The sequence below is a fragment of the Suncus etruscus genome, chromosome 11 (genome assembly GCF_024139225.1).
Source record: "Suncus etruscus isolate mSunEtr1 chromosome 11, mSunEtr1.pri.cur, whole genome shotgun sequence".
Taxonomy (NCBI): domain Eukaryota; kingdom Metazoa; phylum Chordata; class Mammalia; order Eulipotyphla; family Soricidae; genus Suncus; species Suncus etruscus.
In genome coordinates, this window is record NC_064858.1 from 101,025,413 (window position 1) to 101,045,900 (window position 20,488).

Genomic DNA, 20,488 nt, shown 5'->3' on the forward strand with positions numbered 1-20,488 from the left:
TCCCCTGAGCACTGCCAGGTTTGGCAAAAAAAAAAAATCATTATTTTCACATTTTGTTTATTGCACAAGTTAGGAAAAGCAATGGAAACTTCTGCCTGAGTAAAATAACATAGGTCTAGTTTCTTTAATGAATGCTTTTATCTGTTAATCTTTCTTTGAAATATTTCCTTAGATGCCTTTTCTGTATGGAGCCATTATGCATACTACAACACCAGAACAGTCTAAGACACTGAATTATATATACACTATATAAACCACTCTCTGATTTATATATACATGTATATATGTATATATATGTATATATATATATATATATATACTATGTCTTCTTGCATTTGGTCTGGGTTTTTTTTTAATTTCGCATTTTGTTTTAATAATAAAGTAATGTAATTATTGGGTTAAACCATTTTACGCTGTATAAGAAAGTAAAAGTAGAAGGTTCTAGATTCTCTCTTTTGAAAACAGAAATCATAAAAAAATCACTTTTTTCTGTAACTGCTAAAAGCAAAATTATTAGTTTTCTTTTTTTTCCAGAAGTCCTCATTTTTATTTTCTTTCATTTTTTTAGGTTAACAAACTGATTTTGTAGTCTTAGGACATATCAAAGATACATGTTATTAAAATGTATTCAATTATTTATATAGTTTAGGTTTTTTTTAAGGCACGGAGTTGAATTTTTTTAATGTTTTCTAATGGTGGTGTGCCTCATGATTTTTTTTCTTTTTTTATGAGCTGCATGATTTTTTTCCATACATTGATTTATTTTTTACAGTGCTTGTGTTTGAATCTAGGGTTTTATGTATGCAACCATGTTCATATTATTTTTCTATTAGTTTTCTATGTGCAATTCTCATTTTCTACTTCAGCAATTCTCAACGAACGGTTATCTGTCCCTAGGAAACATTTTATTGGGCAATATTTACTATTAGTTGGGACTTGGAAAGCTTAAACATCAATAATTATAAAAGCTTAAACAGACTTGTAAGTTTAAAGATCAATAAGTTATTTTCTATTAGTAGTACTAAAGTTAGTAGTCCAAGATTAAACTCTTACCAAGGCTGGTTTTTCTGAGGGCTCTCTCCTTGGCTTGTTGATGGTCACTTTCTTCACATGGCCTTTCCTCCATCCCCTGATGTGTCCAACAAACAGGTGCCTGTCATGTTGGAATAGAGCCCATTCTTGTGACGTAATAATAACTTTTCTCTATAAGACCCGATGTACAAATATAATCACATTCTAAGGCTAAAGAATCTGGGGCCAGAGCAATAGGACAGTGGTAGGGCATTTGCCTTGTACATACCTGACTCAGGATGGACCTGGGTTTGATCCTCAGCGTCCCACATGGTCTCCCAAGCCAAAAGCGATTTCTGAATGCATAACCAGAAATATTCCTTGAGCATCACCAAGTGTAGCCCCCTAAAACAAAACAAAACAAAAATGAATTCACATACAAATTTGAAATTTTCAGCCCACCAGCAGTCTTAAAAAGTTCTTGGTTGTCACACCTGACAGGATGAAAATATTCCTGGCATATAGTAAATAGTGCCAGGTATGCTGCTATTGAATACACTATTATCTACATAGTTTTGATGATTGGTAAATCCTTGAGTAAAATTATTTTCAATCTTTTTTGACATCTGCAGATTAGTATCAACCTGCAGACCGTAGTTGAAAGCCCATTGTATTAAAGAAACAATACCATTTTTCTCAGACTAGCAGGAAATTTAGGAAATTTCCTGGACTCAAGTTGAAGATCAACTTTAAGATTATAAGAAAAGATGATATGTCATTAAGAAGGAAAATCTATTGCTACCTGCAGCACAAGAAGATATCTCATAGACTTAATGAACAAAAGAAACTTGGAAAAGAGAAAAAAACTATACAATGTTTTTCTAAGTAAAAGAGGTCAATGTGAAAAGACACACCAGAGGACGCTAACCATATGACATTCTGTAACCAAAAACTATGGAAACCATAAAAAGTCCAGTGAAAAGCTAAAGAGGTAGAAAGCTAAGAAAGAAATAGGTGAATCACAAAGGATTTTTTAGAGTAGTAAAAATAGATTCTAAAAGATAGTACAGTGATAAGGCATTTGCCTTGCTTGTGTCCAAGGTAGATTAGATCCCTGACACTGCATATGGTTTCCTAGCATCAGTAGGAATTATTCATGAGCATACAGCCAGAAGTAAGCCCTGAACACTATTTAATATGGCCCCAAAACAATAAATAAATAAATAAATAAATAAATAAATAAACAGTAAAAATCATTTATATGATTCTATAATGGTAAAATACAGTAGTATATCATTAAAAATCTGTCCAAACCCATAGAATATACAACAATAGTGAATACTAATATAAACTACAGACTTTGGTTAATAATGAAGCATAGTTTAGTCTACAGTTGTAGCAGTAGACCACTGTAATGGGGGGATGTTTGTAGTGGGGGAAGCTGTGCATGTGTTATGGCTAGTTTAGGGGGCATAGGAGAATTTCAATTCTGTTGTACGCCTGAAACTATTTTTAAATATATGCTCCATATAGTTCCATTTATAGAAAGTCCAAAACCAAAGAAAATTATGTAAAATATCAGAAATCAGCAAACTGTCTCCTTTTCTATGGGCATTAGTGTGTGGAAGGGTCTCAGAAAGCTGTGAAGGAGGCTGGAGTGGTAGCACAGTGGTAGGGAGTTTGCCTTGCACGCAGCTGACTCAGGACAGATACAAATTCAATCCTTGGCATCCCATGTGGTCCCCCAAGCCAGGAGCAATTTCTGAGCACAGAGCCAGGAGTAACTCCTGAACACTGCCAGGTGTGGTTAAAAAAGAAAAAGAAAAAAGAAAGCTGTGAAGCAAGGACAGTATTCTAGTTCTTGCTTTGTACTTTTGCCCACAGTCAGAAACCTGAACATTTAGGATTTATCTATTTTTCTATATTTTTTATAGTCACCTAAAAACTATTTTTTGAACATATATTATTCTGGAGTTAAAATACAATAAGAAAAAGTACTTAGAAATGACATTTCTATGCTCAAAACATGCTACACCTCATCTTTTCTTTTATAGTTTAGAGAAGGGCTTATCTCTTGATGTAAATGCGGAAAGTGATTGATTTTAAGATGTTGAAATGGCACTAGACTGGATCATTATTAACAAGGTATTCGGAGGAAAGATAATTACTACTGGATATCCCCAGACAAATGTCAGTTGGTTGTGGTCCAACGAAATAGAAACTGCACTATGCTACTAAAAAAGAAAATATTTATCTTCAACTGTGGCCTCGATTAAGAAAACATCTTTGTTGTTTTTTTTTTTTTCATTTGTTTAGTAGACGCAGTCTAAGGAATGGCCTCTGTAGTCATTGATTTATGTGCCAAGTTTTAAAGATAGACAGGATGGCTGGATTTTAAGATAGGAAACCAAGTACCCACAGCACGCTCAGAGAAACTATTGGAGAGTTGTTTTTGTAAGGGGAGGAAAAAGACAAGAGGGAAAGAGGAGGAAGAAAAAAGAAGGATAAGGATGGAAAGGAAAGAAGGTATCGAGGAGGATCAGTCACAAAAGAATGAAGCTGTACAAGTTTAGGGACTTGAACACATAGGGCAGAAAGGACCCTCTTGTTGGATGGGAATGTTTTAGGACAAAAAGCAACAGAACTAACTGAAGAGAGAAACCACAACCTAAATGTGATCATTGTGGAAGACTGGGACACACACAAAGTACATTTTGTTCCCCAAAGTGTTTAGTAACAGAAAGGTTGCATACCTTACATAAATCACCCTGTAGCTATTTAATGAGAAACATGCTTTTTTTTCCCCCCAACTGTGGATTGGGTAAGATCATCTGCTCCCAGATAGAAAGGACTGAGAGTAGCAAAGGACTCAATTCACCATTAACTGATTCTCTTCTCTATGGCAAATCTCAGCTAGACATAAGATAGACAAGGATGAAACTTTGACCATGAGAAGTTACTGCTTACTTGGGAGAAAGACATACAGTTATATCAGTTCCATATGATATCATTCAACATGCAAGGGGATAGAGTGAATATCTCTTTATACTAATCTTAGAATCAGAAGTGATGACACCCCTCTGGGTCTTGAACCATGAATTAGATCTAATATGCCAGAGTGAGACCAATAGTGGTTCTAGTCAGAAGTAGCATGTGAAACTAACAAATATAGACTTCAATTGGAAAGTGACAGAGAGGAATTGGCAAGTTTTCATTCAAGTACTGATTTGGCTAACACTACATATTTAATATATTCTTTTTACTATCACTCAGAGGGTGAATTTGTAGAAATAAGACTGGTAGCAGGGGCTAGAGAGATAGCTTATTAAGCCCAAATTCTATTTCTACCACCACATGGCCCCCTGAGTATCCCATGAGCACAAAGTCAAGAGTTGTCCCTAAGTATTACTATTATGAGATAAAATAATAATAGTATTTATTACTCTATTAATTTACTGTGTTACTGTATTTACTATATTGCTGTAAGAATACTGTAGTATTAATAATAAATATTTGATTGTTGATCATTATAAATTTGTTACTTTTTTCATTTCTTTTCAAAGTAGCAGGGATCAGAATTTCAGCCCAGTATAGAGCATTTGTTTCTTGTGTATAAGTGCCTGGATTCCATTATCAGTACACAGAAAAGAGCAGAAAGAATAATCCCAGTAACAGGCAGTATGGAGTTCAGAAAAAATTTCAGGTAATCAAGTCAGAAATGTCCCTTCCCAGTTCCAGAAAAAAAAAAGAAAAAATATTTTGTAGAAATAGAAAAAGAATAGAAAAACAAGTTTGGAATAGAAATGGGTATTTCCGTTTTAGACATGGCACAGTCATATAATATTGCTCAGTGGGCAATATATTTAAACATATATCCAAATATTTTATTCTGAAATTCTGAAGAGAGATCTAGACTAGTTTTATGGAGGGGGGGAGTAATAGCACATTGGATAGGACATTTGCCTTACACTTGGCTAACCCAGATTCAATCCCCAGCATCCCAGAGTCCCCTGAAACTGCCAGGAGTAAATTCTAAGTGCAGAGCCAGGAGTAAACCCTGAGCACCAATGGTGTGCCCCCCCCCAAAAAAAAAAACTAGGAATATGGATGAGACAGGCACATGGTGCTATAGTCTCATAGAGAGGATGGGACCAATGAAGCATGCAGAGCAGGAAGGGAAAAGACAATAAAATAGCAGAGAACAAAAGAGAACAAGATTTTGACCTCTTTTATGTTTAATGATCTAATTTTGAGTCATTTCTGTGGAGTAAGGAGAAAGGTGGAGTGGTTGTTGATTAAAAGGCTTGAGGCAAGTGGGAAAAGTTTAAAACAAGATCTATGGGAGAGTAAGTTGAGCAACAAAAATAGCAAAATGGGTAGTTATGGTAAGAATCCACAAAGACTAATTCACAAATTTACAGTAATTAATGACATTTGTCATTAGTTTATCTTTACTAGTAGAGCCCCATAACTTTGCCTTATTACAGAGAAGATGAATCAGGGTTTATTTCCAGAGCTAAGAATTGGCATGGTGTGTGAAACTAAAGACAGGAGACTAGAAAATTGAGAGTTGCGGATGATCAGTATGATCTTAGAGTCAGACAAAGCTTTGATCATGAAAGTATCAGGGGACCATGGGTTGAAATAGAGTACAACTAAGCTCAAATGATAAGAGGTGGTGTGAGATATTGAATATGCATTTGTGGGAGGTGGCAGAGTATAGGAGTTAGAAAATTGGATAGTTCTAGAGAAGGAATAATACATTCTAGGGAAAGGTAATTGCCCATGTAAAGACAAATGCAAAGAAGAACGTTAAGAATTTTTTTGTTCAAACTTTAATGGGCCTGCCAAGGACAAGGAATAGGGGATGTTGGCTGGGGGTGAAGGTGATGAAGTATGAGAGCACTGGTGATGGGAGTTGACACTTGTGGTGGGGTTGGTGTGGAAATATGTTATGCCAAAAATTCAATTATCAGTTACTTTGTAAACCACAGTTCTGTCATTAAGTAATTTTTAAAAATTACTATGAAACTGGAGAGACCACTGCAATAGAAAAAGTAGTCTGAAATCAAGATGGACACTTCATATTGAAGAACCTAAGATATTATGAGTACTGTGAGACCTGGAATCAGTCATTCTCAGATGGGAGAACAGGGCTGTCTAATAGGTAGGTAGGTAGGTAGGTAGGTAGGTAGGTAGGTAGGTAGATCATAGATAGATAGATAGATAGATAGATAGATAGATAGATAGATAGATAGATAGTAGATAGATGGATAGTAGATAGATAGATAGATAGATAGATAGATAGATAGATAGATAGATAGATAGATAGATGGGATGTCCAGACTGGCTCTGCCCAGGGGCCTCCTCATGACTTCAAGGCAAACTCTGCCGAACCATTCACTGTTCTCTGTACTGCTACCCCAGGAGGATAAAGATCTTTAGTCATCACCATCCCCCAAAGGGGAAAAGCTTCTCTACATCATCCTTCTGAAAGAATCTTTTATTGGCTGGCAATAGGTCTGAGTAGAATGACCACCAGCTGGACTCTTTGAAATAACCTCTCTGGCCATGGTGAAGGTCATCTAGAAGGCAAAGGTGCAGGGGAGTATAACAGTATATCAGCCTTGCAAAAATATGAGCAGAGGTGACAGCCAAGAAGAAAGAAGTGAGGTCAACCTCAAAATAGGCCTTATTCTAGAGTAATTATGGGGCACTTTATGGATATAGGGACAGTGGGAAAAGAACAAACTGAAATGAAGTTGACTTAAATTTATTCTTACTGTGTCCTAGACCTACCCACAATGTATGCTCAGTTTGTATTTATGAAATAAAGAAACAATAATAGATCTTCAAGCAACAAAATCTTTTTCAAAAGACTGGAAATATCTGGTAGGGTGGATCACTCCATCCAACTGTGCCTTTAATCATCTTAAACCTGCTATATATTGAACTGTAGTGCTCAGAGCCCACATCTAGAAATTTTTCTATTATTCCTGTGTACTGATTCTCATCAAGGATGAGAATAAACCCCAGAAATAAGAATAAATAAACTCAAGAATAAATAAACTCAAGGAACTTTTTATATATAACCTATATTGGGCCAGTTTTTTCAAAAATCTGAGAATATGAGTTGGGCACCATATTTCTTAAGGTTCCCATTGTGATTCCAAGTTATAGTCAATTGTTCTCATAGATATTTGTGACCTATTCTAGATTTCTACATGTGGTCATTAACATAGTGTAGATAAAGAAGTAAAAAGAACAGAATGTATTTATTCTACAGTGTCAGATGCTGAATCTAGAACCTTGTGTATGCCACACATGTACCCCAGGTCCTCCATTTCTTCTGAAACATTTTTATGTATGACCAGTTCCTCAAAATTAATTCCAACTTCTTGGCAGAAGATAAAAAAAATACATAAATCCATTACAAGGCTTTTCCGTTTCTAAGAAACTGAATCATAGACAAATGTGGTAAAAAAAAAAAAAACGGGATTTTTTTTGTAAATATTCATTTTCAAAGTAAATAAAACACAAGCTTTAACTGTTTGTTAAAGCTTAGTGCTAAGTCACTTAGTGCTAAGTTTATGTGCCTTGAACAGATCAGAGAGACCAAATACTGGGACCTCGGAGATAGCGTAGCAGGGAACCCAAATGGAAATTGGGAACAAATGGCCCTCAACACTACTAAGTGTGACCTTGCAGGCCTAGGAGTACCCCCAAGTATGGCCCACAGGGCTGAAATACAACTCCACTTTCTCAGACTTTAGCATAGAACCTTTCCACCCCATTGGCCAAGTATCTCCATTAGTGGCTCTCATAAGGAAAGATCAGTTACTATAGAAAAAGTTTTAATAATTACTTGAGTTAAGATAAAAGTATGCAGCTGTCAGGAGAGATGAAGTCATGAAATTTTCCTATACATGGATGTACATGGAATAAGTCAGAGGGAGAGAGATAGACCTAGAATCGTCTCACTCATCTATGGGTTTTAAGAAAAATAAAAGTCATTTTTGCAACAATACTCAGAGACAATGAGAGGAGGGCTGGAACTTCCAGCTCACTTCATGAAGCTCACCACAAAGAGTGGTGAGTGCAGTTATAGAAATAACTACACGGAGAACTACCACAATCATGTGAATGAATGAGGGAACTGGAAAGCCTGTCTAGAGTACAGGTAGGGGTGGGGTTAGATGGAGGGAGATTTGGGACATTGGTGGTGGGAATGTTGCACTGATGAAGGAGGGTGTTCTTTACATGACTGAAACCTAATCACAATCATATTTGTAACCAAGATGTTTAAATAAAGATATTATAAAAAAAAGATTAAAGTATTTTTGTACTGGTAGGAAGTTTAGAAAAAAAGAGAAGCACAAAAAACTAGGGCAAATAGAGATGGGGGTTCAAAACTAAGCTTTCCCCTAATTCATCAAAGCCACTCACCTCTCTGAACCTCTCCTGTACAACATTTAGAAATGTGCACACTGGGGCCGGAGCAGTGGTGCAAGCGGTAGGGTGTTTGCCTTGCACACGCTGACCTTGGACGAACCACGGTTCGATCCCCCAGCATCCCATATGGTCCCCCAAGCCAGGAGCGATTTTGATTTCTGAGCACAGAGCCAGGAGTAACCCCTGAGTGTCACTGGGTGTGGCCCAAAAAAGCAAAAAAAAAGAAAAGAAAAAAAGAAATGTTTATCCTTAGGACCAGAGACTATACAGAAGGCTTAAGTTATATGTCTTACATACAATTGACCCCACTTTGGTCTCAGCATCTGAGCCCAGTTCCCTGAGCATCCCTGGGGTTAGCTCTTAATGCCATTGGAGGCCCACAAGCACCACCAGGTCCTCTGGATACCACTTGGAATGCACCCCAAAAATAAAGTAAAGTGAAATGATATACTCTTGATCTTGCAAATGCCAGTCCTCCGTAGCAATCAAGTCTTCTCATTCTTTTTTTTTTTTTTCAAGTTAATCTGAACTAGTTAAAATGGTTGAAGCCTTACCCTTCTTGGCATGGAGTTAACAAAGCTTTATTAATTAAAAAAAAAAAAAACACTTGGTCATGACTTTTCTTACCCATCCACAACAGAGAAGAATTTGAAAGTCAAACTGTGAAATCTTTTATGTAGTTGAGCAATCTCCATGGAAACACATACCAAAATACTAAGAATTACAAACTGTAACTGTGTAATTACAGTTACAATTTTGTAATTTTGTAAATTTGTAATACTTAGTCTCTTTATTTTACTTTTCTAGTAATTAATTTTATGACATTTTAGGAAAATATGGCTCTCTTATACAATAGATATTTTTTAAATTGATCCCTCTCTATGGATAGTTTGTGAGTTCTGAACTAGAGAGTGACTCTTCCATCTGAACAGCAACACTAAAAGTATAGACAGAGGAGGACAAAAAACTGCATGCAGGTCCTGGGAGGAAAACTGAAACCACTAGTATCGGCTTTGAATGCAAGAATCTTTGGTTCACTTCCTACTATTGATTGGTTGGTTCCCCGACCACTACCAGAAGTGACCTCTGAGTACTACGCTGGGAATAATCCTCAAGAATGGCAAAATGGGACTCAAAAACAAAAGAAAAACATGAATACAGATGAACTAAAACACCTTATTAAGTTGTTATTATTTTAAAGGTTTATTTTTTTAAGTTTACTTTAAATTGTTGTTTTTTTATATATATATTTTTTTATTTTGATCATAGTGGCTTACATATTGTTGACAATGATATTTTAGGTACATATTTACATAAAATCAGGGGGGATTCCCATCACCAAATTGTCCTCCCTACACCTCCGTTTTTGTCCTACCACCCATATCCTCTTCCCTCACCCCCAGGGTAGCTAGGATATGTGGTCTCCTCTGTATCTAGCCTACTGCATAGTAGTCTTGCGTCTGTTTGGTCCTGGTGTCTCCCTTGTTTCCCCCTCTAATTGGAGGGGCAGGACTAGCTAGTTCAAGTTACGTGGTTTTGTTTGAAGGAGAGAAAAGTAATAAACTGGGGTAAAAGTCTAATACGCCGAAAATAAGCGGAATTCTTCCAGAGGCTCTCAACATCGGTTTGAGAAATGAAGGAGAGAAATAAGGTGAAACATTCCACCAGTACAAAAAGAAGTGTCAAATATCCCGTGAGGACTCCAACAATAAACACAAGCACCAAAAAAAAAAAAAAAAAACCCACAAAAACAAACACAAAACAAAACAAAACAAGCAAACAAACAAACAAACAAAATGCCATGGTCTTGATATAGAAAACATGGCATAGCATACAAAGGAAGAACAGAAAGGAAGAGAAAGAATAAGTATAACTGGGGACAACTTCAATTATCACACCCAACCAGAGAAATTGACCAAAAAATAGATAGGTAAATAAAAATAATAATAATAAATGAAAATAAAATAATATATATAAAAAATAAATAAATAATGTTTTGTGCTTTTTGTTTTTTTCCCTCCTGCCCAGGCACAGTAAATATTGGGGTCATTCGAAAAGGAATTCACTTGGCCTAAGAGATATGGGGTTTCTCCGCCCTTGGAGTGTATTGTCATGGGATCAACTATAGACTCTGTTCAGGATCATTTACTCTCCCGGTGGTGCTTTTGTGGTGTTTGTAAGACCTCTGCTCTGTCCTGGGTGATACTATCAGGCCTCTGTGTCTAGGGATCTCAGTATCTGCACAGATCCTGCGGTGGGAGTTATGATGAAGTCAGTCTTTGTGGTTCTAGAAGTTCTGTTCCATCAGTGTCATTTTAATTCATCTTCTGTGGTTGGTGATCTTGGTCTTTGCACTGAAGCTAGGATGGCACCTAGGACAGTGTCTTTCTTTGTGCTTCCAGAAGCCCCATTCCGTTACAATGGTCTCTGCCAGACCTTTGAAACTGGGGATCATGTTCATTGTGCAGATCGTAGTTCAAACCCTAGGTTAGGGCTTTTTTATTGGTCCCCGGCTGTATACAGTCTGGTCATGGTTCTAGCAGCAGTCATCTGTAACTCGAAATCTTGGCTTTTGGGCCTTCCAAAGGGTGACAAGTCTTCTGCTTTTGTCTTGTCGTTAGCTAGAAAGGTAGGATAACCTTCACTTAGGTCAAGTTGTTCCCATTTTCTTCGTTGTCAGGATGTCATATTAGAGCTGGCATTTGTTGGTGACCTCGCAGTATTGCAGCTGTCCCGGATGGGATTTGTTTCCTGTAGCAGTTGTGAAGAACTGTGCCGTTCCTGTGTCTGGGATCCAGGGTTCAAGGCTGGATTGATGGTATCTAAACACCTGAGGTCTAAGTTAATTCCACATGACATATTTTCAAGGTAGGAGATATCCCTCTATTGTAAACAACTATGAGTTCCTATCTCTAATAGATAAGAGCTCTCTTTTTTTAATGTATATATATATGTATATATATATGTATATATATATGTATATATATATGTATATATATATGTATATATATGTAAGAATTCCCCTTTATTTTAGTGTGCCTTTGCAGGGGGAAATGGTGCTACCTTATATTGTTGGTGCATTTGGGGGTGGTCAAAAGGGGAAAACAGAAACAGGTTACATACCCAAAAAAAAGATGAAAAAATAATAAATAGAAAAAAAATAGGTAACAAAAATGTATGTGCTTACATATGTATATGTAGGCCAGATTTTTTTTTAAATGAGGTAGCAAAGTATTTAAAGGGCCAAAGTGATGCATATGACTATCTTACATTTGGGGAAAAGCAGGTAAAGAGGTGGTGTGATACAGTTCTTATGCTTATGTTGGAAATACAGGTTTTCCCATTGTCTTTTGGGTTTTTCTTGTGGTGTGTGGGTCCCCAGGCATCTTTCCATCCCATCCCCAGATCTTCTTCAGAGTGGCAAAAGATTTGTGGCAGGGAGGTCCTGGAAGGGTTCTTGCATTGAGGGTACTTTTAGACCTAAGTCCAGTTTCAGGTAACAGTCCACGTTAGGGGGAGTTGGTGGGGAGGGCCGCGCTGCATGGATCCGCAGGGGAGTTGGCTGCCTTTTCTTGCAGGAGACGAGGTGTGGGTTTGACTGGGTGTCCTCTCGACTGGGTGCTGGGTAGTGGTTCGTTGGGGTAGGAGGTCAATCTTGATGCGTAATAGATTAAGGACTGAGGGTGGAGAGTTTTAATATGGCAGGAGGTCTGTATGGGATTGAGGGGTGAAGGGATAGTTGGATTTCCAAAGGGGGAAAAGGGGAAGGTATATGGAAGGGGTAGGAAGGGAGAAAAGAGAAAATACTTTAGAAAGAAAGGGAGAAGAGAAAAGGAAAAAAGTAAAGAGAAGAGTAGAAAAGAGAGAGAAAAAGAAAAAAAGGAAGATAAAAAATAAAAAAGAAAGTAGTGAGAAGAGAGGAGAGAATAGCAGGGGAATGCTAGTTTGCTTGAATGTGTTCACAGAATAGAGCCTGTAGTTTAAGTCTCTACATCTCAGTTACTGCTTCGGTGGTCATTGGAAGTTGTTTTCTGCTGTAGATACATATGCAATACTTTCAGGCATTTTCAAAGGAAACAACCTGTTAGAAAATGGGTGTTTCCCTATATTCATTGCAGCACTATTTATCATAGCAAGACTCTGGAAACAACCAAGATGCCCTTCAACAGAAGAATGGCTAAAGAAACTGTGGTACATATACACAATGGAATATTATGCAGCTATCAGGAGAGATGAAGTCATGAAATTTTCCTATATATAGATGTACATGGAATCTATCATGCTGAGTGAAATAAGTCAGAGAGAGAGTAAGACGCAGAATGGTCTCACTCATCTATGGGTTTTAAGAAAAATGAAAGACATTCTTGCAATAATAATTTTCAGACACAAAAGAGAAAAGAGCTGGAAGTTCCAGCTCACCTCAGGAAGCTCACCACAAAGAGTGATGAGTTTAGTCAGAGAAATAACTACATTAAGAACTATCCTAGCAATGTGAATGAATGAGGGAAGTGGAAAGCCTGCCTAGAGTACAGGCACGGGTGGGGTGGGGAGGAGGGAGATTTGGGACATTGGTGATGTGAATGTGGAACTGGTGAAGGGGGGGTGTTCTTTACATGACTGAAACCCAACCACAATCATGTTTGTAATCAAGGTGTTTCAATAAATATTTTAATTAAAAAAAAGAAAAGAAAAAGAAAATGGGTGTTTCCACAGCTACCTCTGGTGAGCAACACCACCCTAACTCATGTCTAAAATAAGAGAACAAGCCCTGGGCATCACATGTGCAGCATCACAACTAAAGGAGAGCAACCTTCAGGGAGTTTGCAAGCACCACCACCTTATGTCACCTGTGTGATCTGTGGTGAGCTCCACGTTGATGCTGTGAGACCACCAGAGCTAGGCACAACCACCCATCATCACAATAGTAATCAATCAACAACAAATAATGAAGGGGAAAGGATGGGACAAGAAAATGAAAATGAAATGTTTAAATTCTACAGAAAACAGGTGGTAAAGGGTTGGGTTAGCAACGCAAGCTCATTTTCCAAAAGAAACCACAATGTCAGTAACAGAGAAGTTTTTCATTCCTGTTGGGAAAGGGAGTTGCTTTCTTTTTTGAAGAATAAAGTGAAGTCATTCTCTTCTGATTTAGAAACAGCTAGCATGGGGTTTCGAAATATTACTGAAATTGTTTAAATAGAAGGAAGCCTGTTGATTTTCCCAAGATCATGCAGCTATTCAATGGGGATACCAGGATGCAAATTTCTGCACCCTTTCTGCTGTCTCTCCAAAAATTTGGTTCAATGGAGGCCTCAAAAAGTAAAGGTTTATATCACTTCACTTCCAGGTTCCTCAAATTGAAGTAAAAGATCTCAAAGCAATATGGACTACTCATGAATCTTTTTAATATTAACACTTCTTTGTCCTGTACATTTCTTTTAGCCTTTTGCACATAGAAAAGTTCCATATCTGGTGAAAACTGATTTGCCCATAGAAAAAAGTTTTAACTCATATTTTATATAAGCTTAGAGATAGAAGTAAATACAAAATAGATACAGCAATCTAAACTTTACTGGCAGCAAATCATAAAGAAATTTATTTTTGCTTTTTCTCCAGAGAATACCTGTTCTCTTCCTCCGCCATTCTCTTTCTCTCTTCCTCTTTTCCTTCATCTCTCTCTTTTGGAGGAGGTCACATTAGGTGCTTTAGGTTTACTACTTAATCTGTGCTCAGAAATCACTTCTGGCAGGACTCTGGAGACTAGATGGGGTTCCAGAGATCAAAACCGAGTTGGACATGTGCAAAGTGAACACCCTACCTGGTCCCCTTATTCCCTTTTGAGCACACAATCTCCTGCTCACTCTTGAACACACACAAATTCTTCTCTCTCCTCTCATTTCTCTAAATTCCTTTCAATAAAAACTATTTTACTTCACTGAAAAAAATATTTTTAAAACAAAATTTAAGTCATGTGACCCTGTATGTAGTCAGTTTAAGAAATGAGGGATATCTTAAATGCAAAAAAAAAAAATCCAACATGTTTTGCTATTTTGACAGCACAAATTTTTAATCTTCCTAATGTACATGAATGACTCTTTTTTTTTTTTTGGTTTTTGGTTTTTGGGTCACACCTGGTAGTGCTCAGGGGTTATTCCTGGCTCCATGCTCAGAAATCACTCCTGGCAGGACCATATATGGGGGGACCATATAGGATGCTGGGATTCGAACCAATGACCTTCCGCATGAAAGGCTTTATCTCCATGCTATCTCTCTGGCCCCACACAAATGACTCTTTAAAGAGAGATGAATCACTCATATTTTTCCCAATTTGAAAAAGTTGTTAATTAACTGACCAGATTACAAAAATATGGATACTTTAGAAGTCAGGGGTCCGCAAACTACAGCTCATGGGCCACATGCAGCCTGCTGAGGACATTTGCTGCTGCTGCCTGTCCTGCTTAGCTGCCAACTCATCCCTGGCCACATTGCGCATGTGTAGGATGTGCCTGTCACCCTCCAACTCCCCTTCTTCTCTCTGTCTCTCAACTCCTCTCAGTCTCAGAAGGAGTTCCTCAAACTACAGCCTGCCAAAAGCAGGCCTATAGTTCCCATTGAAATACTGGTAACTTTGTTGATTTAACTTTACTTGTTTCTATTTTTACTTCAAAATAAGATAAGTGCTGTGTGCATAGGAATTTGTTCACGGTTGTTTTAATATATATATATATTGTCCAGCTCTCCAATGAAACAGTGAATTAGCCCCCTGTTTAAAAAAAAAAGTTTAAGGACCTCTGCCTTAACTCATCCATTTAATCAGTCAGTTGATCTGGTCTTCTCTGTTGGCAGTGTCTCCACCTTCTACAAGATAGGTGTTCTTTCTCTTCATCCCACACCAAGGAGAAGATCATTTTAAAAGCCAGAGGAAGTTGTTGGCCTCTTTGAAGCATATCCCAGCAGTACAGATCTCATGAATCAGACCGTTCATGCAGACGATGCTGTATTTACCAAGAGTCCATGCAATCAATGCTTCATCTGTTAAGGCAATTTGCTTCTTGTGGACTTTGTCATCACCATACTTGTAGATCGATTCATTTACTGACTTCACATTTGGTTACCCCTTGCTCTCCAATCCTCAGCATGTTAGGTGAAGTTTTGTTTTGTTTAACAAAGGTGCCATTGAAGATCTCTGGCAAAGGTGGAGAAATTACAGTACATTTCAACCTTGGGACTCACACCATTGCTCTTACTAATAACAAAAGCTAATTTGGGCTCTGCAGGCATGTAAAAGTTGCCAGATTTTCTTATCATTCTAGCCATCCAAATCTGTCCTGTTCATATCGTGATAATGCTTAGCTTTTTTTATAAATCAGCTTTCTCCTTGCCTTTTAGAGCATCTTTGGACACAGTTCTTTCTCAGGTCTTTAATCTTCAGCTGTCTGATTTTTTTTTTTTTTTTGCTTTTTCTTCAGGGTTTCTGGAACATTAGGAAGCTTTTTTTAAATTATCTTTATTTAAACACCATGATTACAGATATGATTGTAGTTGTATTAGTTCAGTCATGTAAAGAACACCCCCTTCACCAGTGCAACATTCCCACCACCAATGTCCCAAATCTCCCTCCTCCCCACCCACTCACACCTGTACTCGAGACAGGCTTTCTATTTCAGTCATTCATTCACATTGTTAGGATAGTTCTCAATGTGGGTATTTTTCTAACTGCTCTTTGTGGTGAGCTTCATATCGTGAGCTGAACCTTCCAGCCCTCCTCTCTTTTGTCTCTGAGGATTATTGCAAAAATGTCTTTCATTTTTCTTAAAACCCATAGATGAGTGAGACTATTCTGCCTCTATCTCTCTCCCTCTGACTTATTTCACTCAGCATGATAAATTCCATGTACATTATGTATAGGAAAATTTCATAACTTCATCTCTCCTGACGGCTGCATAATATTCCATTGTGTATAGGTACCACTGTTTCTTTAGCCATTCATCTTTTGTCTGGCATATGGGTTGTTTCCAGATTCTGGCTATTGTAAATAGCACTGCAATAAATATAGGTGTGGGGAAGGGATTTTTGTATTGTATTTTTGTGTTCCTTGGATATATCCCTAGCTTTTTTTTTAATATCTGTGCCTTCAATAATTCTAATCAGCAAAGAGCCAATCACTCAGTTAGAGAAATAACTACACTAACAACTCCATGACAATGATAGAGAAATAAATACAATGCCTGTCTCAAAGACATACAGGAGATGGGGGAGAAGGGAATTGGGGGACATTAGTGGCAGAAAAGTTGTGCTGTGTAAAGTTATGTGCATTTTATGGCTGAAACCCAATTACATGTTTGAACATGTTTGTAAGGATGGTGCTTAAATAATTATGTTCTCAGAGGCCAAAAAAATAAAATAAAAATAAATTGAAAGTGTCCCCCCAAAAAACCTAGCATTAGGTATAAGATAAATAAGCCTGGGTTTAATATACAGTATGGGACTATAGTTACTAATCTATATTGTGTTTGAAGTTCTGTTTACAAACACACACACAAAAAGGGGGCCATAATTACAATAAAGTAGGCACTTTATTATTGTACAGGTACAGCCTTGCATGAGGCTGACCCGACTTTGATACCTAACATCCCTTATGGCCCCCAAAGCACTGCCAGGGATAATTCCTGAGTTCCAAGCTATGATTAATACTTGTGCCCCCCCCCCAAAAAAAAGAAGACCAAAGAACACAGTCAACCTTAAAAGTTCTCATCATAAAAAGGGCATAATTGTGTAACTCTGGTGATGGAGGCTAGCTAGGCTTTCTCTGATAACATTATACATGGGCATCAAATAATTATGGCACACCCTAAAACCAATCTGATGCTACCTATCTATAAGCTCAATTAAAAATAATAAGCAATAAAAAGAAGGCCGTTGTCTTATCGAGAGATAAATTTGAAGTATCTAGAATTGTCTGAAATAACAACGGCATTAGTCAAGTTTGAGCAACGAATCACTTTTTTAAAATCCATCTTCAGCTGCCTGTTATATAAAGCCTGAGTTTGTGTTGATAAGAATCGTTCAGCAGTCGGTCTTTTGCCTCTGAGATACAGATGGCACATACCAGTGATGCTAAAGGATTAGGGAGGAAACAGTAAAGAAATAGAAAAGTAAAAACAGAATAAAATCTAATTACATGGAGTTTCGCTTAAAACAAAAATTGATTGAATTCTGCCCAAAGTAGCTTGTTGTTTCCTGTGCCAGGAACTACTGTGCAGACGCAGCAGGAAGTGTGCTAGAGAGCAGGATCACATTACACCCTTGTTTTATGGTTCATTTCACTTATTTAATGCAATCTGAGAACCTGCAAAAGGAACATGGTAGAAGGAGGGAATAGGCTTTTTGTCTTGTGTTGTTTTGTTTTTCAAGTTTCTTGGAATCAAAACATTTGTTTTTATGAGGTGCTTACAGTCCCAGAGAAGCAGGACTCCCAGCATTAGAGGGTGAAGACATTTCTCTCTGTCACAAAACTCGAAGCAAACCCACCGAGTTGAATTATGGTGAAGGTTGAGTTATGCCTTTTTCCCTCTGTGCGCCTAATCCCATATTTTTCAGCATAAAGGATGGCAACTGTACCCATGAATGGTCTAAGTTATGTTGACTTCCATCAAAACTCTTGCTAGGGTTCCTGTAATTGGATCAAGAGCCCACGAGGTTGGGTTTGGGGCGTGAGCTCAGAGAGAGGAAGATATTAAATGATGCAAAATAGAGATGCATTTGTCAAGCTGAGGGCTGTTCATTTGGCTGTAGTACGGAGAAATGTGTGAAGTGAACACGCGGTGACAAAGATGGCTCCTCACACTCTGTCTCTTTTCCTCTCCAGAGATCTCAGTATGAACAACATCAGTCAGCTGTCCCCGGAGCCCCTCCACAGTCTTCGCTTCCTAGAGGAGCTGTAAGTATCACTGTAGTTATGGTGCATCCAGTCAGCACTGGACACATTCCTGTGTCTTTCATATTTACTGTGGGAACCTGATTTTAAAAAAAAACACACAAGGCAGAAAAGCTGTCAGCACCAACAACTTGGGCACATGAGGAAACACTTAGGTAGGGAGTGGGAATTGCTTATGATTCTGGAAATCAACTTATAAAAGACTTTACCATGAGGCTACAACTTTCTAAGGTAAAATTGAGCCAAACAGATTAAAATGTTAAAACAAAGGCTATTTAAAAGAGCTGGATGGTTCTTTGGAAATAGTTAAGCAGCAGGATATTAAAAGTTTGAATACTGGTTCGTGTTTATTAAAATAGCAAGTAAGACCATAATCAAAACCAAAACCTGCCACTTGGTTGGGTTTGTGACGGGAGAATTGAGTTCACATTTCATCGCACCAAAACTTCTTGTCCTGACGACTTTTAATTTCTAGTTTCCTATTTTTATATTTAGCATCCCTCAAGACTTGAACAGAGAAACATAAAGTCCACCCTACTTTAAAAATTGGGCTTTCCCAAACTCACCATAAAATAAAAAAGGAGGAAGCTACAATTAATTAATGGTTTGCAGAAGGATCTTTATTAAATCTAATAATCACTTTACAGAACATTAAAAAAGGACTTTATATACCTAAGATCTGCTTTCCAAAGAGGATTTGCTTTTCTTCCCATTTTGAATGATGAAGACAAAGATAATGTAGCATCATCCTTGGTCCTCATGAAAACAGTCGGGCCCCATCAGTTGAGTAAATCCTTCGTTGCTTAAAGGAACTGTTTAGGCAATGACCTCTTCCCAAAATATTTTCTTTATAAATGCTAAAGCCAGGTCCAATTTGGGGAGTGATCTATATTGATGCACCACAAGATCCACTGTAGGAGGTAGAAAGAACCATCACACAACATTGATTTTTTTTTCCTTTGGACTTTTATCTATATTATTTTTTTGATGACATTATATTTTCTTGTTGCATGGGCTTTGGTTTTTGATTTGTTGTTTGTTTTGTTTTGTGGAGCGCACTTAGCAATGTTCATGGATCACTCCTGGCAATGTTCAGGTGATCATATGAGGTACAAGGAATCAACCTGTGATTGGACTCTCTTTCAGATACAGAATTTTTGGGGACCACACCCGGCGACACTCAGCAGTTACTGCTGGCTCTATGCTCAGAAGTTGCTCCTGACAGTCTTAGGGGACCATATGGGATGCTGGGAATCAAACCTGGACTGGCCACATGCAAGGCAAACACCCTACCCACTGTGCTATTACTGGCTCCAACGCAGCATTATTTTTAACAAATACATTTGTTTTACTAAAATATGCTGAGGTTTGTTTCCAAAGAAATAGTAGAGAGCTTGGGTTCCTAGATTAGATAGCAAATATTTAGTCATTCAAGAAATAAATTTCCACTATGGATTATCCAATCTCCTCCTCTTTGCCCCTCTTTGCTCCCTTTCTTTTTTTCCACTGTTAGAACTTAATATTCACCAGTTCTTGTACTGGGTCTGTCTTATTTATTTTTATAATCAATACTCTAATCAATACATGGTTCATAGTCTAAACATGCTTAATAAGTCAATGAATGTACTAAAAAAGAAAAGCAAGTTAGTAAACATGACCTACAGATTAACACATATGAGGAATAGTTTGTGTGTGCTGGGTATTGTAACACATTTAGGTGACATTATCAAATATTTTTAGATTATTTTTATTTATTTATTTTTGTTTGTTTTTACTTTGGGGGCCATACCCGTTTGACACTCAGGAGTTGCTCCTGGCTATGTGCTCAGAAATCGCTCCTAGCTTGGGGGGACCATATGGGATGCCAGAGGATCGAACCTCGGTCCATCCTAGGCAGAAGTCTTACCTCTAGTGCCACTGCTCTGGCCCTGACTAAAGATTATTTTTAGTAAATTTTCCTCAGTGTTTTTTTTCCCCATTTTTCATTCAATATCCCACATCAAAATTGAACCAATTGTTCCGGGTTAGTCATTTCCTATCCTTTTCTATTTAATTCCCTTATAATTTTCTGTAGCCAAAGGCTTCTTC

General features: G+C 37.6%; 1 protein-coding gene and 1 pseudogene across 1 annotated transcript in view; one reads left to right on the plus strand and one right to left on the minus strand.

Annotated features, from left to right (window-relative positions):
* LGR5 (leucine rich repeat containing G protein-coupled receptor 5) overlaps positions 1-20,488 on the plus strand; it is a 155,097-nt gene that overhangs the window by 52,941 nt on the left and 81,668 nt on the right. The window contains exon 2 of the mRNA XM_049783030.1: positions 18,332-18,403. Within this exon, the coding sequence (XP_049638987.1) occupies positions 18,332-18,403 (72 nt within the window). The remainder of the gene's footprint in view (positions 1-18,331; positions 18,404-20,488) is intronic.
* Positions 15,260-16,596, minus strand: LOC126021908 (60S ribosomal protein L7-like; annotated as a pseudogene).